The following is a 19,654-nucleotide window of genomic DNA, read 5'->3' on the forward strand; positions in this document are numbered from 1 at the left end:
TACTACTTCTCATACCTCTGCATAGGTTGCATGCATCAACCAGTTCCAGCAGCGGGACAGCTTTGCTACAACAAGAAATGCCTGTGGAACAGATGAAGGCATGGATTCACTTCCAGTGAACCAGCAGACCCACTGTTAAGGGGAAGTAAGCTGATCCAAAATACACAGGCAGAGCAGATGTTCCTTGCTTACTACTGTAAAAAATGGGATGGGATCCTGGGGCAGCACAGCTACAACGCACTGGGCTGCCTGTTACTCAAAGCACAGTGCAAGGTGCCCGGCTTGGAAGATGTTTATCACCATAACGCAGAATTGTCAGGGTCATGTATTTAGACTGCAGAAGGATAGATCTCCCATCAGGAAATCACAGCTCCGTGCTGCAGTTTTGGCATAAGCTAACTACAAGGCTCGTGTACTGATGTAATTTCTGGCTGAGACTAAACAGAGTCAAAGGATTTCCCACTGATGAAGGAGTTTTTACATGAATAATCTTCCTCCTACCTGGTATCCTCCTATCGGTATCTGTGCAGCACTAAACACTGACCCATTTGCAGCTGTCATAAACTGCTCCATTGCCTGCTGGAAGAGTGCTTGACACACAGGAGCTCCAAACAAGGATTTGGATCACAGAAAGGTGATCACCGATACTTCCATTTTGGCCAGTTCCCAGGGTCTGTGTCCCCAGAATGGCTCAGCTGTGTGTTATGAGAATGGTCAATAATAATAATAATAGGAAAAAAGAATTTTACTTGTTTGTTGAAAAAAGTTGGGGTAGAATTCTGCTATGTAGAAACAAGCCTCTCCAAGCAACGCTGGGTTTGTTTCCAAGTTAATTTGCAAATCGTATTTTTACTGTTTTTAAACATGCTTTTCAATTCATGCTCTTGAATTTGGGTGCAATTCTAGGGAGAGATGCTTGAAATTAAATTGTTGGCTCTCTCTGGTAAGTCTACGCTCTACTAGGCACAAGAGAACATGCAGCTGGGGTGCAGACAGCTGTCATTTGAGAGCCGTAACACAGGAGTGCATCCGGGGGTACCTCACTTCTTCTGTGATGGGACCTGTCCTCCTGAGCAATTCTCTGCTGTTTTTGCTGTTCGCCAGCCACTTTCGGCTGAACCTCACATAAGCTCTCAAGAGGCAGACCAATACCTCCTCAATCATGTTGGTTATCTGAACAGCTCTGTTCTTAGATCTGTTCCTTGACGTTCTTCGTACTTCAGTTCTCCAGCAGCAGAGAGCGAGTGGTTGTGCTTCCCCACTTTCTTGAGATAAAGAGGGTGACAGGGACCTCTTGTTTCCTTCCTAAGACCTAGGAGAGCCACCATAATAGAACTAGATAGCTGTATCCAGCCAGACTCTGCTGCAGCTGAGTGAGAGATGCTGGGCCCTGACGTTAACTGGGGGGGAAGATAGATAGGAAAGAGGAACAGAGTGTAACCAGAGACACTCATGTTTTACCTCTCGCTTCATTGACTCAGGATAGGGGAAGCTTAAAGAGAGGATGATTGCTGTTTTTTCCTTGAAACTCTCCAGTGTTCAAGTTGAGACACAATGAGTGGAGGTGCTCATTGTATTTCACAGAATCACAGAATCTTCATGGTTGGAAAGGACCCTTAAGATCATCGAGTCCAACCAAACAACCTACAATCTGTGCCACTAGAGCACGCCCTGAAGTGCCACATCTAGACGTTTCTTAAATACCTCTAGGGATGGTGACTCAACCACCTCCCTGGGCAGGCTGTTCCAGTGCCTGACCACTCTTTCAGTAAAGTAATTCTTCCTAATGTCTAATCTAAACCTCCCCTGCTGCAGCTTCAGACCATTTCCTCTGGTCCTGTCATTATTTACTTGGGAGAAGAGACCAACACCCACCTCTCTCCAACCTCCTTTCAGGTAGTTGTAGAGGGCAATGAGGTCTCCCCTCAGTCTCCTCCAGACTAAACATGCCCAGCTCCCTCAGCCTCTCCTCATATGACCTGGTCTTGACCGACTGTGTAGCAGCAGCACCAGCTGCTCTCAGCCAGCCTCCTAGCTATGGTAACAGTTGTGCTCCATCCTTTTCTGGAACACTTCATTTGTGGCCGTGTCTGAAATTTTTCCCCATTCTGAAGGACAGGTTTAACAACAGAATTTGATGGGTTTTAGTGCTACGCAGCCCTGGCAAGTGAGACCTGTGGAAATTTTGTACTCAGTTAGCAATAACAAAAGTGCTGGATTGTGTTCTTTACCAGTAATCTGATTCATCAGGAATAAATGCAGCCTTCATTTTCTGATTGGACTCGTGATTAGTGACCCACGAAACAGGACAGGACTGACATTGCCATTTCCGTGCTGCTGAGGGAAAGAATCCTAGAATGGTTTGAGTTGGAAGGAACCTTAAAGATCACGTAGTTCCAACCCCCCTGCCATGGGCAGGGACACCTCCCACTAGACCAAGTTGCTCAGTGCACCATCCAGCCTGGCCATGAACACTGCGAGGCCTCAAAAAAAACCAACAAAAAAACCAAACAAGCAATACCAATGGGATCTGTAGTGGGTCTGTTTTACTCAAGATTGCAGTCAAGTACTGTTTTCCAATGAACTGACATAATCATATTACTAGTTGGGCTGAGTCTACACACACTGTCATGTAGTTGTATGAATATGAGAAATTTGGGAAAGTATGCTCTCTAGAAAGGTGCCATTCATGGTGCTGTTACAGCATGAAACATGCTGCATTATCAACAGCATCAGTAGTATTTCAGGAACTAATCTGATTCCTTGAACAAAGTTTTCAGGACATTTAATGAATTTTTTGTATTTTTTTTCAAAAGAAGGGTGTACTTGACACTGCTCGTAAGGAAAGCAGACAGCACCTGGAGCTGGGTTTCCCACTGCTCTGCAGGAGAGGTATGTCAGTCAAAATGGAATATCACTAGGGGGAGGCCGACCCCTCTGTCTTTGTACCTGCTACTCTTCTGTAGCTTCAGGTGTTAGCATCAGCTGAAAGAAAAAGAAACTGGCCATGAGACTGCATGGAGAGGTCCCTGAACAATCCCAGCCCCTGTCTTTGATAGAAAAAGATCAAGCTTAAGTAGTGAACTTAAATATCATGCAGTGCAGTAAGGTATCATTAAATTACCAAGTTGGCTCCAGCATCTTTGTGCTTGAGTCAGCTGTGCTGCTGAACACAGACATGTACACCTTTTTATACAGCATTTTTGAGTATTATAACCAATTCACAAGCTCCCTCTGCTGGGCTTCCAGCGTAGGCGACTAATGGCAAAACTCCTGTTAGGTTATTTGTAGAGTGACCCAATTTTTCAGCTTATTTTGACACTTTCTACAGCATCAGAAAAAGCTTATGATCAAATTCATGTAAATGGATTTTTAGAAGTGCGACAGAGAGAGATTTGATGTGGTTGGATGCATATTAAATTTTTTTTACTTGCATAGAAGGCGGCTTTTTCCATAATAATGTAAGTGTAGCTGTTACCTCCTAAAAGTACTGATGCATCTATAAAAAGATGACATTTGGCATTCGGTAATGCCTTCTGTTACTTACATACAGGAAAGAGCTCTAAGAAAATAAATACAGATCTTTTAAAAGAATGGAAAGCTTACAGTCTTCAAATATCTTCTATACAGTATGCAGTTTTATGTAGCAGTGGTTTTCAAAAGGCAAATCATGAGCCAGGGGGCCTCGTAGCAAACATTTAGAGGAACGATGAAGTGCTGAAAATGTTACTGTAATTAGAAGCAAAGAAAAACTAGTTTTGTTTCTTTCTGCCTCAAGGCCAAGATTTCTGTCTACAGTTTTTGAAACACATCTCTAGGGCCTAGCATTGTCATAACTAATACATTACAAAATCTGTTTTAGTAGATTAAAAGGAGTTGTGAAATTATTTGCTTCCAACTAAACAATCAGGTTGAGAAAGACCACTAATAACAAAAAAAAGCCGGTGTTCTGCGATTGCTGTAGACATAGCACTGCCTTGCTGACTTTTAACAGGGATTTACTGAACAAAGTACCTGCCTTAAATAATTCACAAATTTGTGAAATGACTTAATGGGAGAAGGCACATTGTCTGCAGTGGCACAAGAGAAAAACGGAGAGACTTTAGAAACAGTCACAGTGGTCTTCTACTATAAGTAGGGCTCTGAGGCACAGGCAGTAGTACAAATACTAAGTATTATAGTGCTGCTTAAGTGTTGTGCTTAAAGTAAAAGGTATATGGGAATGCAGCTGGCACCGATGTGAGTGGAACAGTTATTTAACAGCACACAGCATCACTGGACAATGATTTAAAACAGAAAATAAAGAACTCCACCAACCAATTGATACTGAAATTGCAGGGGAAATGTGGAATGCATGTATTCCAAACTTCGGTCCAGTGAGGAGATTAAACTGAACACTTCCAATGTGATAGGATAGGTTGGGGTGTCTTTAAAAATACAAAAAGTTAGCTGAAATATAAAACTACCAGCAATATATCTTTTGCTGTCAGCAGTCTTTTGACTAAGTACTGACATGATAAAGAATATTTTTACCTACTGTGTAGCCAGCTCATATTAAAGGACATTCCAGAAGTTTCTCAAAAAACATAGCTATCTCAAGCATGAAATTTTTTTCTGGGTAGTGTATTCTCATATTGACTTTATTATTCATCAAAGCATCTGACAGCTTTCACCAGAGGATGTGATATCAATATGCAATTTATCCTTTCAAAGCCTTTGGGATGATCAGTCTACTTCTTTGCTGTCCCTAATTAAACATACTGCTTCAGTAATTCCCAGGGGCAAGGAGGCATTGCGACTACACTGAAATGAAAATGAACTTCGTAGAACCACAGCTACACCTTCTGTGGTTATGATTAATGTGTTCTATGATTGTTGTTTTTGTCATAAGTTTTTTAGCTGTTTTATTAAGGATATTGTGAGGGAGCATAGAGAGACTAGCCACAGATCTTATTTCTTGGCAAGGTGAAAGAAATCTGAGGAGGTTTTGACACAGAGTTGGTTGAAATAAAATGTAGCAAGCCGATGGAGATCTTAAATGTGATCTCTGATCATTTTTACCTTTGGAAGACCACTCATAATGATGGTATGTGAGGGTCTCTGTTCCAGCCTACCATTTCCTAGAATGAGAAGCAAATACAAATCCTTTATATTTAAGTGTTTTGGAAAACGGGCAGCAGCCCTACGATGGCTGTGGATTGAGGCACTTGGTAAGAGATATTTGGAGTGATCACAAAAATTTTCTTATTTAGCTATTAGTTAGGACCCATCTCCTACCTGCCTTAAGCATACAGGTCAGTCCGAGTGGCCAGAGAGAAGATTACGTACAGGTTATTTTCTTTTCCATTTTCTTTGGTAAGGTGGAAGTGGGTCAGGATGGGTTGATTCCTATCATCCAGTCTAATCATGATTTTAAATAATCATTTTTCACCTGGCTTTGCACGTGGGCTTTTTTTTTGCATTCTGAAAAGGAGGTGATATTTATTAGCATATTTCATTATGCCAGCCAAAAGGGTCTATACTATGTATATAATTAATCACTAATCATAGTGCTTAAGTGTTTGACTTTTTACACTCACTTTATATTAAAAAATGATGAACAATGCATTTCTTGCTAGCTGATACTCCTTTATGCAGCATTGTGCAAGGCTAGATTTGGGTAGAAGTTTAAGTCCATTTAAAATACACGGTCGGCATTTTAAAATAGTCATTAATTCAATTTAAAAATTAAATGGGCTGAACATAAAAATAAGCCTAGCAAAACATGGTTTGTATTGGAAGCCAGTTCATTTATTAAGTAAGGGAACCATTACATACAGAAAATGAACTGATAAGATTTTTCTAATCGGTGTGCCTTTGCCTTCCAGAATTACAACTAGGAGATCTTGTCCTTCACGTTTATTTTTAAAGGGTTACCTTACTAATCCATTTACAAAGTATAGGATTTGCAGGACAAGGTCCCAAACTGCAAGACGGTAAAATGAGAGCTCTGGAGAAAATGCAGTGTGTCTCACCGTGTCTCTGATCTCCTCGTTTGCTTAGGATTTAAAGCACTTCTTTAAATTCAGTGAAGCTAAAACAATTCATTTAAATATGACTGGAAATGAGTGAAGTCTCCAGATGTTAATGGCTTATTTACTTCTACTGCAGTAACATGAAAGAACATTAATCAAGATCAGAAGTAAGTTGTTCTTCAGGTTGCATAAATATCATAGTCATTTGGAGCAGCTGTAATAAAATGCCTTGTTGTCAGGGAGCAAGGTAAGATAGACAAAGAAGATTTTTCAGCCATTAGTTTTCAGTCAAGAGAATATACTTTATAACAGATGTTGCCTCCATACTTAATGCTAACAGTATTTTTTAAACTTGAAGAATTAGTTGTAAATCCTATGATAATACAAATTACAGCAAACCCAAATGTCTTCAGAAGCATTTTAAAGACATTATCTTGATATTCCAGTTAATTTTAGGATTATTATTTATCTTGTCAAGGCTATTTCTACAGCCTTTTTCTTTTTTCTGCCTCATTTTGACTTTTTTCTCTTTCAGTTCTCTTTTCATAAGTTCATATTTTTGCAAAGTACAGCTGCCATACAGGTTTCCCCCGAAAGCCAAAATGCTACTTAAACTAAGTTATTTTAATGACGCAGGTATTGGTCAGTAATGTGGCTGACACAGAGGAAATTGTGGGTGATTGCAGTGAACTGCATAGTGTTAGAGCTGTAGTTAAAACCTGTAAAACTGATTCCTCACTGAATGGTTTAGGTCAGTAACTTGGAAAAGTTCATGTCTGAAGAAATACATGATTTTTCAATCTTATTTACTTTTGGCACCATAAAGAGTAAGGCATTTACCATTTCTTAAGGCTGCGTTAAAGGCAGTGTTGACCTGTTCATGATGATAAAGTCCCATAAACATAGCCAGCCTCTCTTCACAGAAACCTGTCTTGCATCTGATTTTTCTTACATTTTCTTGAAGTAAGGCGGCCCGATTCTTTTACTAAGATGTTTCTGAACCCACATATGTAGTATTGATTTTCAATAAAGTTGAGTACCCTCTTCCTTCCTTCCTCTTTTATGTTGTCTGAGAAAAATCTGTCTAGCTCAGTATATCCCAATAAAGCCTGTAACATTTACTTCTTCTCTAGGTCAGTTTTCCTTTGTCGTCTCCTAATATCTCTTCCTCCAGTCTGGAGGCTGTTGTTCTGCAGCTTGCCTGATGCTTGTTGTCAGCTTCCATCAGACTGATGGATCTCTGGGAAGGAAAGGCAGGAACTCTTAGCGGGCCTCTTTTCGCCTTGTCTGTGCAGCTAAAGATTTGACATTCACTTCCCTGAGACAGGATGAAGCTCTGTTTTTGAGAAAGATTATGTAAATTTACTGGTTTATATAAGGAACTCTTAATAATGATGTACGTTACAGCATGCTCATAATATTAAAGGCAGTACTTTGTCTAATGCACCAGCAAAAAAGCAGAGTCTTGGAAAATGTCTAAAAAACCAAAATCATTATAATAGACTTGATGTTTGTTTTGATGTTTCTGTTTAGGTGCTGACCCCAGCACAAATAAAATCAATTTGCCTGGCCATACTAGAATCAGGAAAGCAGTATGCAGTGAAGAAGAGGAAACCGTGCCCACTCATGTATTCCTACTATGGAACGGAGTATCTTGGTGAGTAGGACACACCGAGTACTTTGAAAGTGGTGCTGTGTGTGGATGCTGAGCCAGCAGACACTTCAGAAAGAAAATATAGAAAAAGTACAGTGTGGGGCTTCCCCTGACTGAGGTGGGACCATCCAACCTCCTAAAACTGCAGAGTGGGACTGAGGAGCTGGAACTGAGGGAAGGGCTGATGCTGCCTCTCCCTGCGGAGCGCAGGAGGTGCCTGTGCTGCACGAGGGGAGCAGCACGCAGCAGCTTCGTTCCCTCTTCTCCTTTCTGCCCTGCTAAATCTGCCCTTGACAGATGGAGGCAGCGAGAGGTGTGGTGCCCATGCCTGTGCGGAGAAGGTTCCCAGAGAGGACTGTCAGGGGATGTTATTTGTAAGCTGCTGTTGCCACGCAGGGACTTGCAGGGCGTTTTTGGCCATGGCGGTGCAACTCAAGCATATGGTGATAGTGGGGTTCTCAAGGCATGACATCACACCGCAGAAAGTGTGAGATTGGTTTGCAGATGTTGGTGAGTTCTCTGGCAGGGGAGCAGAGGGAGAAGTCACCGAGTGGTGCCGCTCCGCAGATGCTGGCAGGTACAGACAGTTCTTGCACAGGTTTTAGTTGGCTGATACGGTCAATCAGTAACTGGGAATACCATTTATGGTCCAGTTTCAGTTTGAGTTCAAGAAAGACATCAGAATGATGGTCCAGATTCAGGAGTGCGTCAAGAAGTATAACGTCTTGCAACAGTATCAGTTGAGGTTCAGTTTAACTTCACACACTGAGTTTCAGTCATACCAGAGTAAATACAGAAAAAATTCATACGTATTTTTGCATAGCTCGGGGAACTGGAAATGACAAAAGTAGTAGCAAATCATAGTGCCATGCGCCTAGAAAGCTTTTATTCCACACACCGTTGTAATGTGTGTAAAGAAGATGGAAGAGCCATGCACTTGACAAGGAAATCAGTCCCAAGGGAAAGTTGCCATGAGGTGGAGGTAGGACCTAAACCTACCCTCTAATTTGACTGTTTCTGTTCTTTACAGGTGCAGCACATGGGCTTTCATCAATTCTTCAGATGTTGCTTTCCTATTATGAGTACCTGCAGCCAGCAGATCAGGAGCTTTTGTGGCAGAGCGTTGATTTTCTTATGGACCAAGAACAGAACAGCAACTGGCCTCCTGAGCTGGGAGAGACAATTGAGCGGGAGAATGAGCTTGTCCACTGGTGTCATGGAGCTCCAGGTTCTTTTCCCATTGATGCTATGAATAGCCACATTCACGTTGCTTTTCCATGTTAGGTGATTCCATATAGAATATAATCTCAGGTTAAATTTGACCGATTTTGACGTTTTATGAGATGCAGGCAAACTATTTAGGCTTTTTCTTCCAGTTAAGTGTGCTTTATTTATTGCTGAAGCAGCTGGAAGGATAGGTGTATTTTCTGCCTTAAAAGGATAGGTGATCACAGCTGAAAGAATTTTGGTGATCCCGAACTGTATGTTTGCCGCTCTTGCTCCCGTTCGTGACAAGACCTCAAAGAATGGTACAGCTGAGTCAAAAGAGCGTATGGCTGCACACAGAAATAGTATGCAAAAGAACACAGATACAGACACATCTGTGAGTTTTGGGAAGGCCTTTCAGAATAGCTTTTTCCGCCTCATCAGAATCGAAGTTTAGGCTGCACTTATTATGTGGATGATGCATGAATTTGATGAACGTATTTTCATGTGAAGGGGAGTTTGTACTAGCAAGAGGCCTTTTTTCTAAAAGTCACTGATATTAAACTGCTTTTCAGAGAAAAAGAGAATCAATCCTTAGTTTGTGTTCATGAGGTAGGGCTGATGTCTGTCAGTTCAGAATCTAATCCTGTACCTTAGCAATTCTGGCAAGTAATGCTGTATATTGAAATTGCTTTTTTACCCCCAGGCGGAATTTTATTGCTAATGAGTCATACTGGCTTGGTAACATGAACCTAGAAGGTTACAGAAAAGCTTACTTTCATTAAAGAATGTCCATGACCATTGAGGCATTGCTTTTAAAGGTGTTCTATTTAAATTACAAAAAATGCATTATAATTAACAACCCTTAAATGTGCTTTCTGTTGACGCATTGTCTTTTTGTTGGTACCATTAAGGAAGAAGCTTCTTGCTCTCGCACTCTAATGAAGTGAAGTGAAAACAGCTTTTGCTCACCAACCTTTTTTATTTGTAAGAGGGAAAAATTACTTCTGCAGCATGGCTGGCCTAGTGATCAAACCAGCAGGGAAGATGCCCTTTTTGTTTCAGTATCTTGAGAGTGGCCTTTGACTTGGGTTTAACTCTTAGTGGAGACATATGCAGTGAGACTCAACCAAAGTGACAAAATCCCAAAGGGTGTAAAGAAGTTACTTTAGGAGACATGTAGAGACATGCAATTTCATTAATTGCTATTGTTCTTCCCCAGAAAATCCTGTATCCCGTCACTGTTCTTGGGTAATAACACACACGTAGCTTACAAGAACACTTTTCAGCTACTTCAGTGTATATTATATTCAGACCACAAGTGAGCTATTCTAAACATTTCCTTAGGCTCTTGATTTGGTTACGTGTCATATGCATTCCTTTAGGGTTACCATGAACTGAGCTGTGTAGTGCTCTGTTAAAGATTATGATTAACTTATTTGAATCCCCTCTAAAAATAAGCCAAATAGCTTCTTTTTTTTTAACAGAAATTAGTATGCCTAACAGTTTATAATGAATAAAGCGGAATGGACCCCATTGAAAAAAAAAAAGCAAGTTTCTTTTTCTCATTCAGTAAGAAATTGTATCTGTTGCCAGTGTAAGAAATTATCTTGCCCATCCTTGTGTTTCTCTCAGTGTAAATAGGTGAGGTGAATGGGGATTTGAAACCAATAGAAGACAGTGCCAAGAGCTTACTGTTTTAAAGGCAAAAAGTGTGACTACCGTTTTAAATTGCCGAAGGACTGGAAATTTTAGAGATGTTAGAGTAAACTCTGGAATTCAGTAATGTATTGAAAAGACTTGAAGTGGTGTTGTCACAGGGAGTGGATAAGTACATCTTACCGTATGCTTTTTAGCATACCAGCTACTCTCCCCTCCATATGTAGCGCATAGAAAAGTAACACTGACACATGTAGAGCATGAGACTGCAGTTTTTTAGTGTATTAGTCTTTATTTTCTTATGTGTTCTATGGCCTACTTATGACAAAAGACAATCTCACTGCTATTTTCCTAGGCATTGCATATCTGTTCGCCAAAGCTTACCTAGTTTCCAAGAAGCCTCAGTATCTGGACACTTGTATCCGCTGCGGGGAGCTAACTTGGCGGAAAGGCCTGTTGAAGAAGGGACCTGGAATATGCCATGGAGTGGCTGGTAGTGCTTATGTGTTCCTGCTGCTGTATAGGCTCACTGGAAACTCAAAATACATATACAGGGCACAAAGGTTAGCATTCCTATCTTTCTGTATTCAGGGTAATACTGGAAAGTTTCAGGAGGATTTATAAAGCTTCTCAGAGTCTGTGACCACCACCCTCAGATGTAGCCTGAGTGTTCGAGCCTCAGGTGCAGTCCTACCTGTGAGTTGTGGGCCAGGCACGCTCTGCGGGGAGCCTTGCCATCCTGCTTTCCTGCTTCCAGGCTGCCTGCGTCAGGAGAAGCATCGGGTTCTCCCGGCCTCCCTCCCTCCCTCCCTGCCCACGAGCCTGTGCTCCTTTGCAGGGAGCTGGGGCGGATGGGGAGGAACGGGGCACATCGGGGTCTCGTCCTGATATGAGGTCAGAAACCAGACAAGTTGCATACCCGAGTCCAGGAGCAGAGTAAAATGTGATTCGTTCTGGTTTTCACAGCATTTAATGCTATCCCTTACCACTACAAGTGGAAAATGAGTATAGAACCTGCTTTGCTGTTATTTTACATTTTTTTAATTTATCATTCCCACCTTTAGCCAGTTTGACATTGTGCTGTTCATTTTCATTACTGGGGTTAATTCCATTTTGTCCTGATGCAAGCAGGTACAGCCCACTGGAAATTCTGTCACAGTGCTGCAATTATCTTTAACTATATTTCTGTAATTTACTGTACATGTTTAAAAATATAATATTCAATGTTTGTTACTGTTTTCCTTACAGCACAGAATAATGAGGGGAAGTGCTAGAGTAATTAGGGTGACTTATTTTCAGCCGTTTGCTTTGAAGTGAGAACATTTTATTTGTCTAGTTATTTCAGCATTACAGAATTTGTTGCATTGATGTGAAACATTGCTTACATCCTGCTGAAATAATAACCAAGGTACAAGTTCTTAAAAAGCATTTGTTTAATGATATGTCATCCAGAAATCAGAAAAAGTTCATAGCTCTTAAAGAAGCATAACCCACGTACATATTGCAAAGGTTTGTCTCTTCTAGATCTAATGGACTTCAGTGTCATGTGGAAATTGGATAGCGTAAAATTTGCAGATAAGGTTAAATAATGAACATTATTATGTTCATTATTTTTTTAATCGTTGAATGTTATTAAAATTATGCTTTCAAACAACAAGTAAGTGGACTGGAGCGACATCAAATAATAACAAACTCTTTTTTTTTTTTTCCTCTTAGGTTTGCCGAGTTCTTATTTACAGAAGAATTTAAGGCTGGTTCCCGGGCATTAGAAAGTGTATATAGTCTGTATGAAGGTTTCTCGGGAACTGTGTGTTTCCTGACTGACTTGCTGCAACCCAACCAAGCCGAGTTTCCTCTCTTCAGTGTCTTTGTCTAGAGAGTAACATTCTCCAGGGCCACATCCTGGTGGCGATGGGAGAGGGCACCTGCGGTTTCACTTATTTGTCAAGAGAGGCTATTTACAAAACAAGCCAGTGGTACCACTAATGCTAGCCTTAATGTAGCTGGGAGTCAGGTGAAAAAGAGCATACACTGGGGCTTGGGGAGGGAAGTGTCTGGTAACAAAAAAAATGGGTCAGTGAAAAAAAAAAGGGGGGAAGTGATTGAATCTGATGTGGTAGATATTTAGCTGTAATAAGAAGCAAAATCTAATTATTCAAGTGAGAGAGAAAGGGGCATTATCAAACTTTTAATTTGGTGGTTACACAGGAGGAAAAAAAAAAAAAGGCAAGCTAGAATTACAAGGACATACAAAGAAGAAACAGTGATGCACCCAGTAGGTTTTAAAAAGAGACCTGCAAAAACAGGTCTTCATGCAGCGATGCGCTTACTGGGGAGGGTGTCGTAGACATGTCACTGCACTGCACGAAGGCAAAATCTGGGATTTTTAACGTAAACCACATCTACTGGTTCTAGTAACATGTATTAGAAATACCCGTATCTTGGACCGCCTTCATATGCATATAATGATAGTTATGTAGATAGCTATGTATTCAGCCTGCAGTTTCTCAGGTTCATTTCAGCTAGCGGGGTCCCATGTGTGCAAATGAGAACTGAATTTCACCCTTCCTTTCAGAGCTCAGTCTGTGGCAAGGAGCTGGTCTCCTCACTGATTTACTGTAACCGTGTCACTTCTTCTCAATACTTTCCCTGTCACAGGGAAGGTGAGTGGAGCCATGGAGAAGACTTGGATCGAAAAATTCTGTAGCAAAGATACAGCAGGCAGATGCTTTCTTCACGGTACAGCATTACTAGATAAGTATTGTTCAGTGATACAAAAGCTTCCTTTAAAAATTAATTACTTATAGCAGCATTTCTGAACAATAAGATACATATTTCTGAGAATGGAAAATCCATTTCCTTGATCAATTGTTCACGACAAACCCTGCAAACTGAATGCAAACCTTGGATGGCATACTGATCTTAAGAAAAACCTGATAACAAAACTGAAAATTGCCTCTTTTCCTGGTTAACAAAATAACGTATATGCCCAAATGATTTGTAGCTATAGAAATCGATGGGTTGCTCAACACTAGTTGCACTAGCACTTAAGGTTGCTGTTTTATATGTATTATATATGTGACACGGTACTTGAAAACTAAAGAAAATGCCAATGTAGATTTGTACTTAAAAAACTATAAAATCAATATCTGTACTTTAAATATATTTAGTATTTATTTCTTTTTATTTATATGCGAATAATGTAATGCTATTACCTTTAAAGACAGATTGGGAAGTATGTCCCAGTATGTCAAAATTTGTTATGACCAGTATGTCAAAAATTGAAGTTCGGGTGAAAAAGCTGACGTACATGCACTGCCAAACAATGCAGTCTCTCTTCCTGCATTCTCAGCTGGAGGAGATTACAATTTCTTTATTTTTAATGCCTAATGGATTAAAGTTCCCATTTAATTTCAGTGGGCCTTGATCAGGCTATAAGTTGGAGCCAGGTCTTGCAATCCTTCTGCATTTTAATACAGTAATCCCATTCCTACTTTTGGCGCTGTTATTTTAATGAGATGCTTGCATTGTTATGAGCTGCAGATTAGGATTTCTGCTATTTTGCCTTGCACTGTGCAGCTCTAATTAATTACTTAATCACAGAAGTAACCATATTCCATTAGTGACTAAAGCAATGTATTTCTCTATCAGTTTGTCAAGAACGTAGGGATTTTTTGCTGAATGGAAATGTTAAAATCAATATGCAGTCATTACGTGCTTATTATTTGTGGGATAAAAGGTCTTTTAAGAAAGCCATTAATATCACTTACTTTGTTACTCTGAGCAGTGAGATGTGTACGCGTAGGATGATGTATTTCAAAAGGAGGTCTGTACGTGAGGCTAAATCAAAAAGTTAATGGAGAAATGCACGTGCTCTGCCCAGCCATGCTGAAAGGCTCCTGTTAGAGCAGAGCGAAGTCAATTGTCAGTAGTGAAGATCCTAAGTCCATTAGGGTTTTAAATCTAGTTGCTTCCTGTAATGCAGGTGGCTCATATATTTCATAACTGGAACCTTTTTAAGAAAATGTTTAAGGAAGGTAAAACTTGGCCTATCCACTTGTTCCCTGTGGTCAGTAGCTTTTCAGCCTCAATTTTTATTGTAGGGTAACGCCACTCAGCTAAAACACACTAGTAACAACATTTGTGCCATAGCATTTAGGTAGCTACTGAAACTGTATTCTACCTTATTGTAAGACAGAGAGATCGGTTCTGCCATGAACTAGGCTTAAGCTGTTGCAATCCTACATTTATTGCCAATCCTTTTATTTAGAGATGCAAACATTAAAACAAAAACACCTAGTGTTTTGATAACTACACTGTCAAAAAAACCCAAACAACTCCAAGCTGAAGCCTTAACAGAATCTACGCATATTGGAATAGTAAGCATAACCTTTTAATTTTCTCCCCAGTGCCTACTTTTTAATTATCAGCGGGCCACAACGTTTAATTGTTTCCAGTTAGTTATTTCTCAGGAGATGCTTGAAGAAGAAAATCTTTGCCAAAACCTCAATAAATCTAGAGCACAATAAATTAATGCAGTCAGTTAGATCCTGACCAAGTCATGAATGCTGATACTGTGACATGTACCACATATATGTTACAATTTACCATAATTGCAGTAGATAAAATCACTCCATTTTATTATGCTTAACTTCGAATGGTCATGTTTGCATTTATCTTTAATGTAATTCTTCACAGATGCCAGGAAATATACATTAAGAAAGCAGTGACAGTTTTCTAGTGGTTTTCACTCTGTGTCTCTTTGCAGAATTAATTCCTTCTGATTTGTGTTCGGAGGAGACTCTGGTCTGCTCTGTGTTGTGTTCAACAGCAGCCGCAAAACAGATCTTCTGTCTCCGCAACCCTCCTCCACACATGAAGCCATGTGTTTGGCTTCATTTGACGCTAATCCTGTGAGGAAGAAAATCATTATTTGACTAAGAGTTAGTCCATTCAACAGTGAGAAAACCCATGCAGCCACCCAGTTTTCAAAAACTAGGTCCCGAACATCTCCCTGCAAGTTAGGCGAGTTCAGCACTGACTTCAGCGAGTCTGTGTACTGACACTTAAGATCAGTAAGAGGAACTTAAACATCCAGTCTCATGGGATACATCTTGTAAAATCTTGGAACGTAATTATTCATCTGTTTCATCAGACACGGCAGTTTGAGCTCATTCTTAGAGGTTTGTGGCTTTTCTTACCTGACCCAGCTGGGTTAAGGTGCTGTAGTCACAGCTTCTGAACACAGTGTACATATACCCCAGGGCTCTTCTGAAAATGCCAGTGATGAAACGAGCAGGATCTTTTCATCTTTTTCCTCCTCTTAATTGTCTGTCTGCTTTTTTTCCTTTGTACTATATATGCTGTTACATACATGCTGTTGCAACCTTTATTTATTGCTTTTAAGACATTGACAGGAAAGTAACCTGAGCGGAGCCGTCAGAACTTTTCAGTGTAATAAAAAAATAAGGTCCTTTGTGTTCCCTCTTTACTGCTTCAAGAAATCAATCACGCGACCTTTGCTAGACATTCTCAGTGGGATGCTGTCTCTTCCTGCTCCCGAATTGGGCCCTAATAGACTGAAAAAGTGTATTCCTGAACAGATTCTGCCATGTGACGGAACAAAAGACTGTGTTACCAGAATCTTGAGAAGCCTCTTTCAAAGTGTAAACCACAAGTTACTACGTCACGTTTGCACATTAGTTTCTTGACTGTGTTTAGTTTTTAAAGTGTAGGCAATAGGAATTTAAGTGATACAAGTCTTTCTGATTATGCTGTTAAAGCAAAGAGGATGCGCTGTGTGGATATTGGTGCTAATTTGTGATGTACCTGTGTTTGTGTGGTGCAGTTTGTGAGTAAAGCTGTAGATTACATATCAGCGTAAGGAGCTATATATACTAGTCATGACTTTTGGTAGGTCATCCTTAGATTACTGTCACGCAGTTTGTGAGATACTGTGCAGTTTGTGAGTAAAGCTGTAGATTACATATCAGTATAAGGAGCTATATATACTAGTCATGACTTTTGGTAGGTCATCCTTAGATTACTGTCATGGAATAATTTTAAGGGAAACTAGATCTGTAACATCCAGATTTAGTGATTTCAGGATTCATGGAGCCAGATGCAATAAGTCTAATCGACAGTACAGTTCTAACAAATATATCTTAATTTTTTCCTGCTACTCACAACTCCTCAGCATAACAACATACTCTTTTTGCGCCACTGCTTTCAATATCTGCTTTGTTTGCATTGTTGTTTCTTTCAGTTTCCCTGCCTTTCTTTCCCAACCTATGCATAACTTCAGAAGGCTGAAGAAGCAGCCCAGGTCTTTTGTTCTTGAAAATAAGATTGATTAATTTTGCTTAAGAGGGGTGTTCCACTTATTTGCATTACATTATTTTATGCTCCCAGATGGTCTCCTCTCACTCGCTCTGCCGTTTCCCACCTGCTAAGGAAAAATCATTATAACGTGTAACGTCTGTCACTGATGTTTTACATCATTAAATAAAACAAGAGAGAGACTTTCCAGGGAGCATGTTAACTTCTTTCGTATCTCGATTCTATTAAGACAATCAAAACCAAGTGAAATGGCTAAACATCCCAAAATACATGTTTAAATAGTTCTGGGAAATAGCACAAACGAATGCAAGTAAAGTGGTCACCCTTTTTGCAACTCTGTGAAATTAAATAATGCCAATTTGATGTTCTAATAATAATTGTATGGACATGTAGAGATTACGATAAGAATACTGATCAGTTTTTAAATTACCGTGGAAAAAACAAAATGGAGGTATCTATCGGATGTGTTCAGAAACACACAGGTGCAATATGTGCAAATGGAAACTTTCGTAAGCAGTCAAATTTTTGTACTTGACATCATTATCTGCATATACAGTTATAGCATCTGCATATAGCATACTGCATGTTTTATGCAAACAGTGACCTATTTTAGTGTATGCATGCACTACATGCATAGCCTTGTTACTCGCACCTATAAGATCCATGGACAGAGTGCATCTCTGAGGTTTGCCAAGTAAATCTCAGGTGCAGTAATCTTCTCCTACATACCTTGAATATTCACTGGCATGAGTGCATATTCTGATCTGTAGGAAGATTAGTGTATCAGGAATAAGAATTGCCCTGTAGATTTTAAAGAGTAATCTTCCTTTGAAGAACTACACCGATGAGCAATTGCTGGCTAACAGCACAGACTGGATTGCTCTGAGAAGACATTTCAGTTTATAGAAATATGTCCTGGACTAAGTAGCAAGCAGCAGAAAGCTAAGAACTAAGAAAATGACCAAAAAATCACATTACTGAGGAAACAACGTACTTCAAAGCCATAAGCCAAAAATGCTCAGGGCCCACAAAACAATACAGCAATTTAGGGATGTGAATAGGCATTTTCCAAGAGAGCACAGTTTGCTTCATTGCACAGATAGTGGCACGGTGCGCACTGTACAGGTTTTAGCTGCCTTGAACAGCGCTTCATTGCCATTATAGCAAAGTCATCATATGCTGAAAAAAGCCTGCCTGTGAAAGAGTTGCCTGTAGCTGAACCTACTGCCTACTCCTGTAATTTAATGGAATAGAAGTAGCGTACACTATCAATACCTAGGCAGTTTAAAATAATAGATCCCAGAAGCCAACATGCACCAACTTTTCGACCTGCCATTGAGTTATTAAACCTCCTGACTAACTTGTACTGTCACTGGTGTCACTGTTGGTTCTGTACCCTGTATATTTAAAATTTTACATCATGCTGTGAAAACAGTCACTTTATAAATAGCAATCTGCTTGAAAATACATAACGCCATATTTATTTTTAATACTTACAAGGGAGTCCCTTAACTTTGTTCATTGCATGACTCAAAGAGAAGGTGGAGGCATTCAGGTCAAGTACAGCAATACCAACTAAAATGGCAGAAAATTAATGAAAAACTCATTTTGCCTAGTGGTATAATGATATTTGAATAAAAGATACTTCATAATGCAGTGATATTCAGCAACAGCACTGCATGACTATACATGCATACTCCCCAGAAAATTTTATGTAGAAGTCCTGAAGTCAATTACATCCCATAGTGAAAGAAAACAAATCTTATTCAAACATTTATTTTTACTTCATATAGAAGAGAAAGGCTGGTTGACTAGAAATTGAACTCTGCTGCTGTCTTCATTACCAGGACCACACATGAGAGAAGAAAGATTTCCTCTAACAATGGTCTGATTTTGCACCGATTTGGCCTCCTGCACTCATGTTAAGGGCCTGATGTGCCACCTGCTGATGTCAGTGGTGAATCTCCGCTTGATTTCAAGCATGCAAGGTTAGGTCCTTCCACACATGTGAAACAGGGGCTAAAACCACATCATTCTGGACCCCAAGCCTACAAACTTTCCTTTACACAAGTCCCACGGAATTAGTAAGGCTTGTTTGTATAGTAAGAGGAAAGCACAGGTATTTGCATATGCAGGGCCCTATTTGATAGCAGTTTTATACCCATTTTCCCTCAATATTTCTGCAATATACATGAATGCCAATACCAAGGAAAAGTACAGGGAACTTAAATAGCATTATTTCATGTCTAGTTTGTGTGGTGACACTTGATTTATTCAATATATTCCAACATCTTGTGTTCATTTCTTGAGTACATGCTGCACCCTAGATTGGTTTCTCAGTGTAATAGCCATTCGCAGCCATAATATGGTACAGGCCCTTAGAATCAAGATTGATTTGATTCTTTAGAAATGCACCTTATTGTTTAAAAGCAGGACCCCTGCTCTTCTAATGTTTTAAACACTGTGATCTTTCAGAATGTGTTTATTGTATTAGTTTTGTATTGTAGATTACAATAGAAACTAGATTTTATAGCTTTTTAAAAGCAGTGATAATACTAAGCTTCATAGTGGCAGAACAAACTCTGTGTATATCCATATTATAAATATTAAAGTTGTGATTATATTTTGCCTTAAATAAAAGCCCAACCTTGAACAGTATGATTTTGCTTCAGACTGCTTATTTCTGTACTTATCTTCCGTAGTGCTGGCAACTTTTCCTTCTGGAGCTGTCATGACTCAAGGTTCCAAAAGCTTTTCAGTGGTACTGTGTTATCAAAGGTAA

General features: G+C 39.8%; 1 protein-coding gene across 1 annotated transcript in view; it reads left to right on the top strand.

The window, feature by feature from the left end:
* LANCL3 (LanC like family member 3) overlaps positions 1 to 19,511 on the top strand; it is a 39,513-nt gene extending 20,002 nt beyond the window's left edge. The window contains exons 2-5 of the mRNA XM_054208638.1: positions 7,548 to 7,671; positions 8,699 to 8,896; positions 10,889 to 11,096; positions 12,250 to 19,511. Coding sequence (XP_054064613.1) covers positions 7,548 to 7,671; positions 8,699 to 8,896; positions 10,889 to 11,096; positions 12,250 to 12,409 — 690 coding nt within the window. The 3' untranslated portion in view covers positions 12,410 to 19,511. The remainder of the gene's footprint in view (positions 1 to 7,547; positions 7,672 to 8,698; positions 8,897 to 10,888; positions 11,097 to 12,249) is intronic.
* The last annotated feature ends 143 nt before the right edge of the window (positions 19,512 to 19,654 follow it).

The sequence above is a fragment of the Rissa tridactyla genome, chromosome 1 (assembly GCF_028500815.1).
Source record: "Rissa tridactyla isolate bRisTri1 chromosome 1, bRisTri1.patW.cur.20221130, whole genome shotgun sequence".
NCBI lineage: Eukaryota > Metazoa > Chordata > Aves > Charadriiformes > Laridae > Rissa > Rissa tridactyla.